This window comes from Canis lupus, chromosome 12 (genome assembly GCF_003254725.2).
Source record: "Canis lupus dingo isolate Sandy chromosome 12, ASM325472v2, whole genome shotgun sequence".
NCBI classification, from domain to species: Eukaryota; Metazoa; Chordata; class Mammalia; order Carnivora; family Canidae; genus Canis; species Canis lupus.
The window spans coordinates 64,175,997-64,192,175 of record NC_064254.1 but is presented as its reverse complement, the minus strand read 5'-3'; the positions used below and the strand labels follow the sequence as shown (position 1 = coordinate 64,192,175).

At 44.6% G+C, this 16,179-nt stretch overlaps 2 protein-coding genes across 8 annotated transcripts in view; one reads left to right on the top strand and one right to left on the bottom strand.

Moving 5' to 3' along the window:
* RTN4IP1 (reticulon 4 interacting protein 1) overlaps positions 1-5,655 on the top strand; it is a 45,653-nt gene extending 39,998 nt beyond the window's left edge. For all 7 annotated transcript variants that reach the window (XM_049092429.1, XM_049092428.1, XM_025444567.3 and 4 more), the window contains one exon: positions 5,528-5,655. In XM_049092429.1, the coding sequence (XP_048948386.1) occupies positions 5,528-5,635 (108 nt within the window). In that variant the 3' untranslated portion in view covers positions 5,636-5,655. The remainder of the gene's footprint in view (positions 1-5,527) is intronic.
* A 1,286-nt stretch (positions 5,656-6,941) lies between these two features.
* The window catches only part of CRYBG1 (crystallin beta-gamma domain containing 1), a 200,362-nt gene continuing 191,124 nt past the window's right edge, over positions 6,942-16,179 (bottom strand). The window contains exons 18-22 of the mRNA XM_049092426.1: positions 14,980-15,119; positions 13,099-13,222; positions 12,676-12,834; positions 10,923-11,085; positions 6,942-8,481 (exon numbers count right to left, since the gene is read on the bottom strand). Of these exons, the coding sequence (XP_048948383.1) occupies positions 8,393-8,481; positions 10,923-11,085; positions 12,676-12,834; positions 13,099-13,222; positions 14,980-15,119 (675 nt within the window). The 3' untranslated portion in view covers positions 6,942-8,392. The remainder of the gene's footprint in view (positions 8,482-10,922; positions 11,086-12,675; positions 12,835-13,098; positions 13,223-14,979; positions 15,120-16,179) is intronic.

Sequence of the window (16,179 nt, the reverse complement as noted above, 5' to 3'; positions counted from 1 at the left end):
ATTATTTTGGGCCCCTCTGGATAATCCTGCCCATCCCAAGATCTGGACTTAATCATGTCTGCGAAGCCCCTTTTGCCCTGTAGGTTCTTGTATTCACGGGTTTGGGGGATTAGAATGTGGACATCTCAGGGAGCCATTATTTTACCTATCACAATGCATAAAGTATCTCAAAAGATATGAAAAAAACTTGACCTATTGGTTGTCCCAGAGAACAGATGACTGGGGGTCAAGTATGGGAGGGAGATTTTTCTTTGTATCCTTTCCTTTTTCAAGTATGTTTATCTCTACACAAGTCTTTTGATGTCATGTTCTTAACATTATTCACAGATCTGTTTAAGATCCTAGGTGACCAGCCAAGCTTCTTGGTTGAGCAATATAGAGAAGACCTCAGTTTCATTATTTTGGCCAGCACCAGAATAGTTCCTATGTAACTTCTTTTAAATTTTAATTTGAAACATTTGCTGAGGGCCCATTAGCACTCTGCTTTGCCTAGTAGGGTGAAAGATGTGTTGGCCAGCTCGAGTTACCTTCGGAGCCAGGGATGGCTACTAGAACTTTGTGGAGTAATTCAGATGTTCTCCATAGATGCTATCCAGTATGGTAGCCAGTGGCCACATGTGGCAGTTATACACTTGAAATGTGGCTAGTCCAACTGAGGAACTGAATTTTTCATTTTATTTACCTTTGATTAACTTACTAATTTTTAAAAGTTTTATTTAGTTGACAGGGAGAGAGAGAATACACAAACGGGGAGCAGGAGAAGGAGAACAGGCTGCAGGGAGCCCGATGTGGGGCTCGATCCCAGGACCTTGGGATCATGACCTGAACTGAAGGCAGATGCTTAACTGACTGAGCCACCCAGGCGCCCCTACCTTTGATTAATTTAAATAGCCTCTTGCATCTCCAGGTTACCATATTGGGATGCTGCAGCTTTAGAAAAATATGTACTAAGTTCTGAGGCAGGCAATTTCCCAGGCCCCTCTTGAGATCTGAGGCCTTAGTTTAGCAATGAATTACATTTTAAAGCTTTGAGCTCCTTATTTGTAACTGGATTTTTTTCCTTTCTTAGAGAGGATGTAATGATTAGGGATGGAAGCCCTAGGACTACAAGAGGAGCGTTACCCTGCCAGATATGACCAGTACCTCATGGAGCCCATCCCCCTGATGCTACTGCAGTTTTTCAAATGCTGCTGCTTGTTTCTGTGGGGAAATGTTGGCCAAATTTCTCTTCTCATCTTCTGACTGGAGGAGTGCCTTTTTCAGGGGGACCTAGGGACAGGGTCCTCGATGCTTTCCAAAATGGGCACATTTCTTCCCTGGGAGTGTACCCTCCATTATCCTTCTCCCACCCTCTTTTTACCACCTGTCTTTCAGCTTTGAGTTTTCTGGGGCCAGGAAGTTCCAGAAATAGCAAATCTAAGCAAAGCCCACTTCTTCCTTGTGTCATCTTATCTCCTTAGTGTAAGTCCCCTTCTGCCTGGGAATATTGAACCCATCTCAGAGGTCAGGGGCATACGTGTCCCAGAAGTAGTGTGGGAACTGCATCCCTGCCGCCCCTACCCTGGATCCCTGGTGCCCAGCACAGGTGTGTGGACTTGGACTTATGCCCAGAGACCTTAGGTCTCCCTGCGTCTGTCCTCTCTCTCCACACACCTCATCCTCTGAGATCTGCAGGTGCAGTGCACAGCAGAGGCTGAAGTAGAGGGTCTAGGTCAGGAGGGGGACAGCCTGCGACTCACACTTCTGTCCCTAGACCACACCCATGCCATGCAGTAATGCGGTCGGAGTCTGGACCCTCGCACTAGCTCCTCTACTAAAAGCTCTCCTCCTGCACTTAGCCACTTGCACTTTGGTTTCCTGATCCATCCAGCGGCCTCGCTCAGATATTTAGTTCCCTTTGGAGCTCCATCGTTGTGCTATTCTTGCTGGGAAAGTGGGGATTGAGGGAAACCTCTGTGCCTGCTGCCCTGCTTGCATAGATGGTGTTCTCCCTCCACCAGCTCTCCTGCAAAGGCTTTCTCTTTCCTCTTCCCTCAGCGGCAAGGAGGCTCGCCCTGCGGCTGGAAGCAACAGTGTTCTGAGGCCGCACCGGGGGAGCCGAGGTTGCCACTGCCCCTGTGTTCTCATAGAAGGGGTGTCAGGCAGCGGGTGCCATGTCCTGGGGCCTGGCTTGATATAGCCTTTGTTTAAGAAGGTAAGGCCCAGCCAGGAGAGCCCAAATCTGGGTCCAAGAGCGGAATGAGCGCTGCTGCCATGAGCATCTCCCAGTCAGCTGTCAGCCCCGTGCCTCTGTGTGGCGGGAAGTGTGGTGCTGAGCCCACCTGCTTTATAACGGGGCTCCCTGTGCCGGGCGGACTATAGCAGTGTCATCACATAAATGTCCCCACCTCACTGTGAGTAACCTTTCTTTCCCCTCTCTGGATTTTTACTCTGATCTCTTTGTCCGTAACAAACAAGCATTCGGGGTCTGATGTGAGGCTATATGTAGACACTGTTTCATTATCCAGTTAATCTCCATTTGCTGTCACCTATTCAGCCAACAGTGGCATTTGCCTGCTTGTTAATCGAAAGCCTTTTTTTTCATTGTCACTTATGGGAAGAGCTGAATGACTCATTATGGCCCAGTCAGCCCTCTGGGGTTATTCGCCACAATAGGCCTGACCAGCCAGATTAAAGTGTGCGGTCACTGCAGGCTGGCTGTGTCATCAGTTCAGGATCTGTGTCTCCGGTCAGAGTTCTAATGTGAACACAGCTAGGTGAGCTGGGCAGTTCGTTGTAGAGTGGAACAGGTGGCTTCACGGTTCCTTGCTGACCCTCTGGTAACACCGGGGCTGTGGTGCTTTCATTTTCGGCGTTCCAAACTCACTGAAAGGTTGATGTGATTGCCTCCTTTCTTCCCGTGGCTTACCCTTTGGTGCCTGTTGTGTATCTGCTCTCGGTCCGTGCCTGGCACTTAAAAGGCAGACAGCTGGTCCATCTTTGTGGGATGAGGGAATATGTGTCTGTTATGAATCAGGGACCTTGAGTTTAAGGCAGAAGGCGGGAGTGATTCCCACACCAGTGTGCAGTAAACTCACCCGGAAGGCTTACTGAAAATACGTGGTCTCCACCCCACCCCCTGGAGGTTCTGGGGTAGTTGTTCTAACCAGAGACCAGGGACTTTGCATTTTAAGTGTACATTCAGGTGATCGCTTTTCAGGTAATTACCATCCAAAAAACAATGTCCTGGGAGCTTTAAAGAGAGTGATGGGTTCAGAGCTTTCCTGTGGGATGGGCAGGAAACCACCTCAGTGCATTCCATTTTAATTTTCCGGAGAAGGCAGGTTTCACTTGACAGGTCAGCTCAGATCTGTTCACAGTGACTGTGACTGCAGTGTTAAAGAAGATTCTGAGGTCATGCTTAGCTTGCTGGGGAGGAGCGTGGTTAATAATCAGTGATGTCGTCCGCAGATGCAGATGGGAGTGGGGGCATATGTGCCATCACCTGCCATATTGGGGGCCTGGACACAGGTCCTCAGCTGGCACGGTCTCTCAGCACAAGGCAGGCCAGCCAAGATCTACATTGTGATAAATCCTTATAATCCGTGGCTACCTTTCCTCCTCTTTAGATTTCAGGAGTAGATGTTGGAAGCAGCCAGTAACAGCAGACAGGCTCAGGCTGGGAGTGGTGAGAGCACAGACCCCAGAGCCAGGCTGGGTCATCCTGCCTTACCACTGAGCAGTTGTGGGAGATTGGGCAGCTGGTTTAACTCTGGGTCTTAACTTCCTCATCTGTAAATGGAAATAATAATAGTACCTCCCTCCTGGGGATGAAACGAGGTAAAATACATAGAGCACTTGGTAGAGTGCCTGGCACATAGGACCATACGTGCTAGTCGTTACTTCTCTCAGGAGCTCACCGTGATTTGTGGGTAGAGAAGAATTTTGAACTCTTTGGAGAAGAGAATGTTTGGAGTCTGAGATGCTCTTCTGGTGACGGGGCTGTGAAATTCACACGGAAGGAGGGTACATCGGGTGCCTCTGAGCCCCGCAAGGACATGCATTTCTCTTGTGAAAGGAGAAGGGTTGGGAGATGTGTGCACTGGCTCATGCCTCCTGATCTTATCCTTGTCTGTCGAGCTGTAGGAGGCAGGCCACTGAGATACCCAGGGGGCAATTACAGATGTTGGCTTGCAATCTTGAAGAGTTCCACTGATTTTTTTTTTGCATTGGGAGAGAGGGTACTAACTGGGACCTGCATTCAAGAGGCAGTATTAGGGATGCCTGGGTAGCTCAGCGGTTGAGCGCCTGCCTTCGGCTCAGGGTGTGATCCTGCGGTCCTGGGATCGAGTCCCACATGGGGCTCCCTGCAGGGAGCCTGCTTCTCCCTCTGCCTGTGTCTCTGCTTCTCTCTGTCTCTCTCTATCATAAATAAATAAATATTTAAAAAAAAAAACAAAAGGCGGTATTAATGATACAGTAAAAAAACCCAGCAGCCTTCCAGCATTTATGAGCTGGCTGTCCTGTAAATTCTAACCACCTGCTGGGGGATCCCTGGGTGGCTCAGCGGTTTAGTGCCTGCCTTTGGCCCAGAGCGCAATCCTGGAGCCCCGGGATCGGGTCCCACGTCGGGCTCCCGGCATGGAGCCTGCTTCTCCCTCTGCCTGTGTCTCTGCGCCTCTCTGCGCCTCTCTCTCTATCATGAATAAATAAATAAATCTTTAAAAAAAAAATTCTAACCAGCTGCTTGGCCACTTAGCAAACCCTGGGACAAGTTCTCCAGACACCCAAAGAGCCCACATAGGACTCTTGTTTCCCAGTTATCTTACTGGTTTTCACCTAAGTGGCATTTACTAAGCTCCTGTCCTGTGCTCAGGTCGCACTGAGTGTTAGTGGTGGATATGGGGCAGGGTACGAAAGAGGCGGCCTGTATCACAGGTACTCAAACTCTGGCTGAGTAGATAGGCCAGACATTTAACAAATTCTAAAAAACAACCCGTACGCCTTCGGTACATGCCTATGGGGGGGCCCCAGAGATCCATCCAGCAAAACCTCAGGATGCCCCCTTTGGTGTTTACCCTCCACGACAGGGTGGCTGAGACGTGTGTGCTGCCGGAGCGGGCCGTCTGTGCAGAGGGCCAGCCAGGTCCCCTAGCAGTCCCGAGAGCATGCTGCAAACCAGGGGCTCAGGCAGTATAGTGTGAGACCTGGCCTGGAAGGGCGGTAGTTTGCAGAGAGGCCCAGACATAGCACGTTCAGACAGCGATAAGTAGGCCTTTTCGGTAGAGCATAGAGTCCGCTGAGGGCCGAGGTTGGCATGGTCATGGCCATGGAAGAGCTCTGCATAGGTGGGTGACAGGACCAGCACAGGACAGAAGACAGACTTGAGCGATGGTCAGCCTGACTGCGTGCATTACAGTGAGGTGGGGAGGAGACAGGGCAGCCGGCTGGGCGTGGTGGTCGGGGCAGAGAGGACCCCATGGATGGATCTGCCTTGAAAACCTGCCTCTTTCCTCCCTACCAGTCAACTTCTTCTTGTGTTTTACAGATTCGGCCCGTTATTGAAAAAACCTTTCCTTTTTCTCAAGTTCCAGAGGCCTTCCTGAAGGTAGAAAGAGGACATGCAAGAGGAAAGACTGTAATTAATGTCGTTTAAATAAATACTCAGTGTAGTGACTGTTGGCTCTTATTTGGTGAGTGCCTCTGGGCCCAGACTTCTTTGTAACCGTTAATTTCCATGATAAAAGTATAAAAAAGACAGACACCTTTTTGGCAGTAATTTATCTTCTGAACTAAGCACAGAGATTCATTTTATAGTCACCGCCACCATCTGCACATTACCCCACCCAGAGTGCTTTCTAGTACCCTCCCCGACAGCCATCGTTCCTGTTTGCTGAGAGTTCTCGGAATCAAGCAGAGGGGATACACAAGTAAGACATATGAAAATATCCACGCTTGGCCTTGTCTATAAATTGCAGTAAAGATGGCCAAGTTTTCTTCAAGCTGTTTTCACACCAGATTTTCTCATTGTTGTGTCCTCTTCTGTTCCAGTAGCTCAAACTCTATTCATGTGAGATACTAAAACTTCTGGCATATGGGTGGATGGCAGCGTGAAGAGCTTCCTTTAAAGCTACTTCCTTCTTCAGAAGTGCTCGATGAATCCTGCCAAGCAAGGTTTCCTTAGCTCCGCTGTGGTCATAGCCACCCTCAGAGCTCTGAATCTCTTCTTAGGGTCCTATATACAGTCTGGCTGGTGATTTGGTTGTAAAAGGTGATGCTAGCGTTTCCAACCTTTTAAAAGCCTTACATTTTGCATTAGGGCTAGGCCTCTTCCAGCAATTGAAACCTGCTTCTCTGAGGACTTTTCGGTGGAAATTGAGAGCCCTTTCCAGTTTCCGCCCGTAAATGCCTGCACTTAGTTATTTCACCAGTAAGCCCACTGCAGCTTTTGAATCTGTAGCCTGTGACAGGGCCTCATTCACTCAAAGTAGGGTTTCTTTCCTGATGGGTTCCTCCTCATTGCCGCACCTGAACTGCTGGCTTGGAGCTTTGGACCTAGACTTGTCTGAGTAACTCGCTACCTGGCTTATTCCTGTTAGACGCTCATTTGGTCATGTAGGAGGAGAGCCTTCCTCTGGCATTGCTGGTCTCACCAGTACAAATATTTCCGAAGAAAGAAAACATTACTCTCGTCGTCAGGACAGCCACTTTTGATTTCCATCTGAACAGTCTCCACGATTGAGGGCTCCCAGGTGGTAGAGGGAGGGAGCAGCACTCCTGAGGGAGGACCTCACTTATCCTGATGTCCTCTCTGGGAAAGTGGAGTGTACCCTCTCACTGAGTGTCCAGCACCCCTGGAACCTGCCTCTTCCTCATCAGTCAGCCAGTTCTAATCTGCCCCCTGACTCGCTTTGAAGTGATGTGAGGGCTACTACTGCAAGGACTCTCGCAGATCTCCTCTGTACAGTTAGCCAGAAGCAAGTTTATTCAAGAGAGAAATTCAACACAGGCGACTGTAGAATGTCTGACCCCAGAACCCTGTAGCGATCGGCACAAAGGCCTAAACTCAGAGCTATACATCTGAGAGCAAGACCGACCTGTTGGCAGCTGGTGCACATGTGCAAACATTACTTTAAAACCGGAGCTAAGCTCCTGACCACAACTGCCTACCCGAGCCTCCAGAGAGGAGCAACAGTTTAGCCGTGGAAACACACTGGGAACAGCTAAGAAGGAAACCAGGCTTGTTCTTGTGATGAGAGCACCAGTGTTAACAAGAAGAATGAAATAAGGACAAAAAAGAGGAGGAATCTATCCAAAGTAGGTCTAGCAGTTTTGTTCAAAACCAGAATGCGCTGTTTGAATAGCACCACGTGGGCCCGTGTACTGTCGGCATTTAAACTCTGTCACTTTTCACTGAAATGCTGCATTTTTAGGCTTCCCCGAGTTCTAGGATTTGAATGAGCACTGCCTCAGGCCTCCTTTCCTTCGGTTCTGGAGAAGTGCCGGTCATCCTCCTAAGCCTCCCACATGGCTCCCTTCTGCTGTCGGAGCCCACGGGGCCTGCGACCAGAGCAGAGGTGGCCCCGCACGGGCCTCAGGAGGCTGCAGGCCTGAGCCCAGCAGAGGGTCCTAGGACGTGGCTTCAGAACGAACTGTAGAGGAGTGAGGATGGACTGATAAACCAGGTCACGGTAATGCTGTTCCCGCAGTGTCCCTAAGAACTGTGACATTTCAGGGCAGCACACGGTGGGTTAAAATAATCCAAATCCTGCTAATAATGTTAGCGGACATGATGTGAAATCTTCTAAATTAATGTTTAGTACTAACAAAGAAAATAGTATTGTGTTTATTTAGTTTCTTAAAATTATTGATTCTAGAAGCCTTTCCCCACTTTGCTCTATAGCATAACTAATAATTCCAGAAAACAGAAGGACCAAAATTATTGTTATTTCTTCTCAGTGCTAACCAGTCTTCTGCCTTGCAGACTTGAGCTTTTATTCTTCCCTCTAAAGTGTAAGATTGGTGGGCCCACAAATCCTGTCCAAAGTCTATTCCTAGTCTCTGCTGTCGCTATCTTTGGAAATAATTTAAAATGTACATAGTCCTGATATAACGTTTTTTTTTAAAAAACACCCAAAAGCTGCTAATGAGGCAACCTGTTAAGCAGCTACTGAAGGAAACGAAAGGCAGGAAATGAAAGAAGGACAAACTGTTGGTTTAAAGCTATTACAGTCTTTTGAAAAAAGATGAGACGGTAGTCCTGGTCATGGCAGTGTCACTCAGGGGAGGATTTAGAGTTTCTGAAGGAGCAGCGGGCCCGCTTTCGTCTTGCTCTCTGTCAGTTGTGTGTGTGTGTGAAGCAGCTGGAAGACCTCCATAAGTACACAAGTACTCCTGTGTTCTTCAGTCAGGTCTACAGGACCATGGCTTCCCACACTTGTGTTAGCTTCTCGTTGCTCACAGTGTTGAGGATAATGTGATTTTGGTCATAGTGCGTACCTCCTGAAAGAAAGAAAAGGAAAATAATAAAAAGGAAATGTGCCTGGAGGAAACAAAGCAGGGAGGAAAGCCCTGGAACCCGTCCCTGGGCTGAGAGGATGATTCAGTTTTGGGTTGTGTTAAAATCCCATCATATGGGTACCAGCAACTCCACACAGGATGTGCTGAACCTCCCAGGGCTCCTTTTCCTACTCAAGTCTTATTGAAAGGTAGTCTACACCCACTCTTTAGGTGTCTGAAACGGGCAGGGGGGTGGTGGGGAAGATGATGGAAGAATCTAGAGAAGGGAAGAGGAACAAAGAGATTGTGAAATACACTCAGTGATGGGATCGTGGATTCGCGATACACCAGGGCTTAGGAGTAGATGGAACAGATTTTGCACGAACAATGAAAAATGGCCATATCAAGGCAAAGGGGAGGTTTGAAAGACACCCAGATCCTGGGAACCCACTTGGCATATAAAGATTCATAGCACTTGATACTGAGTTTCACTGTAATTTAAACTCCTTTCACCAGAACATAAGAATTTTTTCCAAGGGTGCCTACTAGATGCTTAGTTGAGTGTTTAAAACAAAACAAAACAAAAAACCAACCTCATGGCCTTTTCTTTTGATGGGAAGTATCCTAAAGAAAAGATTATCTGATTTTTTTCCCCCCAGTGTAGAATAAATAGCATTTCAAATACCTTATCCTTTCTTAGCATAAGCCTCTGCACCAAGGTATATTACAGGGACTCCATCGAAATAAAAATCTGTTCTTCTAGATATGAGGCAGTGTGACTGGTATTGAAATCATACTGCATCCTCAAGCCAAGAAAAATTAAATGTTCTTTTCTCTTTTAAGCATTTACAAAATATCCAGGAGGATTATCCAGGAAACTTAGACGACTCTTACGAGAAATCCATTTATCATCATTGATAATCTAGAGCCTCTACACATCTAGGTGTAGGACAGAATATAAGAGCAAGGTGCCTGGGCCTTTATGTGTAAGTGTGTACTGGGGGGTGGGGGTGGGGGAGTTACCACCAGTAAATCCCTAGTCTAGTGTCTAGTAAGACACACGAACTATATTCCATTGAGATTTGGGGACGTATTAAGATCACAGTGTCTTCTTGCTTCATTCTTTATACCATAATCTTAGAATCAGAAAGCCTAGAAGAAAGTCCTAGAGAAATCCTCTGATTTCATTCTTCTGCCTTTGGGGAGGATGGAGATCATCCCAACCTTTTGATGTTTTTAGTTTCTATTGCTGTCATGTCAGGGGTCTGAAGTAATACATGATGTTTGCCAAAACAACTCCCTCCCCAGACCCAGGAGCTAAGTTACAAGAAATCTAATAAATCTTAGGGCAAGGTCAGCAGCAGGTAACAAAGGGTTCAAAGGCTGTAGCTGATGAAAATCCTAGTCTCCTTTAAGTGTACCAGAGAGGTATTTGTATTTCCCTTGCACCAATGGGGGCTGTGCAGTCCTACTCCCTCATGCCCACAAGATGGCATCACTCGCCCACGTTCTGAGAAATCTAAATTCAGTTTACCAAAGTAGGAGACTAGTGCCTCCACCCTGCATAGATACACTGAGCGTTCACAAACATACAGAGCTCTATCCTTACTCAAAAGGCACTGGACTAATTTATAATGCATTTTATGAGGAAGGGTCCTTCGAGCTTTAAAGCCCTAAGGAGTAAGCTCCTGGAGTTCCACAGTTCTTGTCAGTCACGACTCAAAGCCAGGCATCCATACTCCTTGTCAAGTACTGATGTGCTTGGAGCTTCTGTATGGAAGCTCTCTGAAGCCAAGATAGTATTTTTCCTCCCCTTTGGGACCCAGTGCCTAGCCAAGCGTGGGTACCCAAAAAGAACATGTTGAGAGAATTAAAAGAATGCTCTAGAGACTAGTTCATAAGGATTATAGGAACCTCTTAACCTTGACACAGGAAACTGACTACATAAGAAATAGGATTCCATGTTTTTTTTTTTTTTTTTTAAAAAAGGATGTTTCCAATTTAGTCACATTTCTTTGTTTTTGAAACTATCTTGTAAGACCAAGAAGCTCTAGTTCAACAAGGTGATACATGCATATGCATGAGAATCCTCAACTAGACTCACTGAGGTCAGGGCCTTTTGTGATTTTAGTCTAGCACTATTACAATAAAACCAATTTTTAGTCAGCCTAGGTCCAGATTCCACCTCAGGAGTTAGATACAGGACTGCGATTGGCCCCTCTGAGTCTCACTTTTGGGCTGTAAATTGGGACAGGGGAGGAGGGACTTACATGGGGCTGGTAGTGTTGCTGGGAAGATCCCGGGAGATACGATGTATGTAGAGTGTTCAGCACAGTGGCTGGCACACAGGAAGGGATCTCTTATATTAATAATATGCTCATTTAAAAATATATATATAATCTTTGTTACGTACACAAACAGAAAATGAAGGAAACGATTCTTACCTTTGACATCTAAAACTAAATTTGGTTTCAGCTTGCTGTAGATCCTGCCATCCGACTTCATGCTCCAGAACTGACTGTCGGCATTCTGGTCGAGGGCTAGGCCCAGTTTAGAGCCAGAGGTCACGAGGCTCCCCACGATCGTGAGGCAGCAGTCTTCCGCTATCTGCTTATGGAAAAGACAAGGCAGCTTAGAGGCGGAGACGCATTCAGGGATCATGATTATTCAAGTTGTCTTAATTGTTAGCTTCATTTACCTCACGTGAGACATTTCAGCTTTAGCCAGAGGAACTAGGATCAAACAACAAATACTTATGCCTTCATTTCAGGTGACATGAGTGCTGGAAAGTTCTCCATTCTTGTCCTTTGTAAGATTTCTGCCCTTTGTGAGTCGGGGAAACCTTTAGAACACTAGTTGTCTCTTTCAGAAATGACCACCATCAGAGGCTGCGTCTGTTGCTAGATCTTCCCTGACCTAGCCATCTCTGATCAGCCTGCCCCTTCTTGTAGGGGACTGCATCTCTAATCTGAAAGGCTGCCATAACAATGAAGTGGCTTAAAGGGCATTTTATTATTTTAAAACTTGAAATTCCACTTACTCTTGTCTTTCCTTCTGGAGAAATGTCTATAGAAATTTCTAAAAAGGCCTGCACTCCAACTATAAAAATAGCAAGGATAAAATACACATGCAGTGGAGTGTTGTAAAGATTTTAAGGGTCCTTTTCTGAAGTGAATCTACCCTTTACATATAAGCAGTGGATAGCCATAGGTTCACATGGCATTAATACATCTTGCTTACAGAAAATGCTTAGGAAAAATACACTCTATAGGAGATAAAAAGAGGGATCATCTAGGACACTTTTTCTCACTGACCTACTGAATTTACAGGTAACATCACTAAAATGTTTCTTAGGATTGCTGAAAGGCAGTTTTCTTGAATTGTTTAAGATAATTCAAAGACAGAAGTTGGCTGCTTTTATGCTTCTGTAGTCCAGTTACTTGTTTCTCCCGCTGTTTCTTCTATGCCTGTCTAAACAGTACTTCTGTTGACTGAAAGAATGATTGTCCCTCAAGCACAGAGCACAGCAGACCCAGTTAATAAGCTGTGCTCCCCTCCACCAGGCTGTAGGCCATCTGCTGACTCATGGGGCCCCAAGTTAAAAAAAAAAAATCGGGAGTGAATAGTCAAGCCCATAAAATCAAGAAGGAGTTAAAAAGAATATCTACAACAGAAGTGTGAGCTTCTCTAATAAAGTCTTTTACTACATGCAGCTTTACCATGTCTTGTACAGCAGGAGTGATGCAAGAGGGAGATGGACCATTTTCCATTTAACATGGTATGACAATTAGGAAATTGTACATTTCCTAACATTAGGAAGTGTTATACAAAGGGTGTTCTTTTTTTTTTTTTGCCCCAGTCTGCGGGGTCTTCCGAAATAAACCAAGAGTGATTTGCACTTACAGTGCTGGGGCTTACTGAAATAAACTATAATTAAGAAGATTCAGGAAAAGGCGAGAATAACACAGACGCTTCCTTCTATCACCAGATAAAAATCAGGCATGAATGTAAATATTCCATTTTGGATCAGTACTAGATTCTCCTCCATTTTAAGTTCCTAGACTGGTTCTATCAGCTAAAAAAAAATATTTTCGTGGAAAACCTAATTTATTTCTGAAAGTGTTCCAGGAATTGTGAAATAGCATCTTCTTCAAGAAAGATGCTATTCCAAACCCTTATCTGATCCTAAAAGCTCACCCTGCATTTGATGCATCCTTCTTGATAAATCCAAATCTGATCATCAGCACCGACATCCTCCATGACCTGTATTCTAAGGAGCTTCAGATCCTCTAAGTTTCCGTTGGTGGACATGAATAAGCCTGTTGCTTTGTTTCGAAGTCTGAAATATATTCGTTTCTGGAAGACAAGGACCCCGGCAATAGTCACACACAGGAAGTACTGTGAGGAGCACAGAATAAGCATCAGCAGCAGGGAAGGAATCAAAGGTGAGGCTGGACTAGGGATAATTGCGACATCCCTCAGAGATTGGGAGGCGACCAAATCTCATACTTAAAACTGAAACTAAAAAGTTGAATTACATTTACAAAAAAAAAAAAAAAGAAGAAGAAGAAAAACATTTCAGAAAAAAGCATTCAAAGCCTGGAAAAGGAAAATAAATACCTGAACAAAAGGTCGTAGAGAACCTATCTGGCGGCAACCACTGAACTCGTACCAATTCGGGACTTCCGCTGGTGACAGTAGGAACTGTCGACCCCTGTAATTGCCATATTCATAAGTAACCCATCTGGGAAAAAAAAAAGAAAACCAGAGTAAGTGGCAATATCCATTTGACAATTGGCCTCGATTATTTTTAGAGTGCTTCCCATTCTTACACTGAACTTTATTCTTTAAATATACATTGGGGTGGAAAAGGAAACTATCTTATTTTCTAAAACACTTGAAGCACTCATTTCTTGACAAGTAGGAGATTCTTGGTCCATGAGTATTTATGCCACAAAGATCCACTCCTGAATGGAAGCAGGTGAGTCTTTCCCTCTAATAAGGCAATGACATGCAGTCCTTTCCACAGGGCTGCCCCATGCTTCCTGTGAGGCTTTTGTCAAAACATTTTCAGTTGTAATACTTTATTTAAATAGTTACTATTTGTAAAATTCTTAGTGTGTGGCACATGCTAAGTATTATATAAGGGTTAAATAAAATAACTCAAAGGTTTATTTAAAACAAGTGTAATCTTCCTCAGTCCAAAAAACTGCTGAGGATACTCTGGTCTCTCTGCCTGAAGATGCTGGCGTCCACATCTGAAGAAGTATGGGTTCTGGCACACACTGGCATGCAGGCAAAGCCAGCAACCTTTCCTGTTTGGCTGATTTATGATATCAATGAGGAATGTTCTCTACTCTTAATCCTGGAACTCTAAAATGTTATCATCTTAGACATTTTATCATAGAAACAAAATATTAATTAAAACTTTTCTGGGAGGGATCCCTGGGTAGCGCAGCGGTTTGGCACCTGCCTTTGGCCCAGGGCGCGATCCTGGAGACCCGGGATCGAGTCCCACGTCGGGCTCCCGGTGCATGGAGCCTGCTTCTCCCTCTGCCTGTGTCTCTGCCTCTCTCTCTCTCTGTGACTATCATAAATAAATAAAAATTTAAAAAAAAAAAAAAAAAAAAAAAACTTTTCTGGGAAAAAAAATATATAAAACTTTTCTGGGTGGGGGGTGGAAATCACCCATAATTCTACCACCATAGTAATCCATATTTTTTTTTTAAAGATTTTATTTATTTATTCATGAGACACACAGAGAGAGAGAGGGAGAGGCAGGCTCCATGCATGATCGACATGGGACTCGATCCCGGGTCTCCAGGATCAGGCCCTGGGCAGAAGGTGAGCCATCCGCGATGCCCCATAATTGTTTTTAAATAACTAGGCCGGCCCCTCCAATACCTGATGCATACAGGTAGATTATACCTATTGTTTTTATGGGGGAAAGAAAAATGCTTTCTTAAAAATATTTATTACATGGATAGTCCTTATTCATTTTTATATCTTAATTTCGAAATTATTTAAAATTCAGAAAAATCTTCCCACGTTGACCTTTAATCATTGTCTACAGCATCTGCTAATCATTCCTAGGTCAAGGAAAATCCCAACCCTACTCCAAAGCCAAAGGACTTGGTCTTTCAAAGGAATAAGAAAAATCAGCTCCTTTTCTTACTTAAAAAAAAAAAAAAAAGTGCTCAGTATATTTACTGAGCACTAGTTTGCAAAGGATTCCCCTAAGAACTTGAGAGGAGCTTAAGACAAAGTCCTTACCTTAAGTAAATTAAAAATCTGGATGAAGAGAGGAAAGTGACCTCACATGTGGCTTTTCTCAATGGAAAAACTATACTATGAAGGTGCATAATTATTAACCCTTACAGAAAATAAAGGGATAAGAGGTTCTATTTCAGTTTGCTAAGGTAGCGCAGGAAAGACAAATGATCAAACCTAATTGGTAAAAATCAAATAGTTTATTGAATAAAAAGCAGGTAACTCACTTACATGCCACCAATCACCTGAACAGAGCGTATCTGTGTGTTGAATCCTAGGGATCGGAGATTAACTACTTCTGCATTAAGTTCAATCTTCTTTCCTTTGAAGTCTTCTCTTTCAAAAAGAATAATTGTTGGTTCAGAAAATTCCTGTCAAGGAACAAAAATAGTTTCTATCACTCAGCTTTGACAATAATTTGGACTTCTACAGAAATAATCTCCTTAAAGGACAACTTGTAAGGTGGGACCAGGCTTAGCCTGTCCTAAAGCGCCTTTCCCTGGAGGTCCGGGTGTTCCTGTACTCCAAAACAACAGGGACGAAGGGTGGAGGGGCAGGAAAGTTTTCTACTGCATAGGAAGGTAGGTAAATATAATGGGGTTTTAAAGCGGGGAGGACATATCCTAGGCACAAAAATATGGGTATTTGAATCATCAACACTTGTCATTTATTTCCAATTTTGCCATTTTTTTTATTGGGGATAAGGAGGGGCTAGGGAGCCATGTTCGGAAATGGCGAGGGCAGTGGCAATCTGGAGGCTAGTGGTACAGTGGCAATGACCTAATCAAGGAACCTTCCCCTTGGATACATTTTTCTTTCTTTCTTTTTTAATACTTTATTTAAATTCAGTTTGGCAGCATATAACACCCAGTGCTCATCCCATCAAGTATGTATGCATTTTTCAAATGCCTTTTTTGTTGTTGTTTTAATTGTAAGACAACAGTGTTCCCAAGCTTTCCTGTAGGAATAATTGTTAGGAGAGAAAACAAAACCAAACCAGGGTGGAAGCCCCCTGTTCAAGCCATCATTCATTTTTAAGAGGACAAGAGCACAGACGTCCACTGATTTTCAGAAAATAAAAAGCTGGCAGCTTATGCTTGTTTTCCAAATTACAGACCCTTATGACCCTAGTCTAAGCTCTAATGATAATAATCCTAAGATCATAAATAATACATCAAAAATTCCCTAGTCGCTTAAAGTTTTGTGGTTAGGGTGTGTCAACTTACTGCTTCATTTACGTGGATATGCCCCGACGTGTACAAAGATTTCTGTCGAGCAGTAAACAGAGCAGATGAGTATATAGAGGTGGTTTGTACGTGTAAGAATGAGGTTATATAAAATATATAAGGAAACGACATAAGTAGCAAAAGTGGCGTGAGCATATATTCCAAGTACTAGTTGATTTGAAGACTTGACAACTGATGTGCGTGT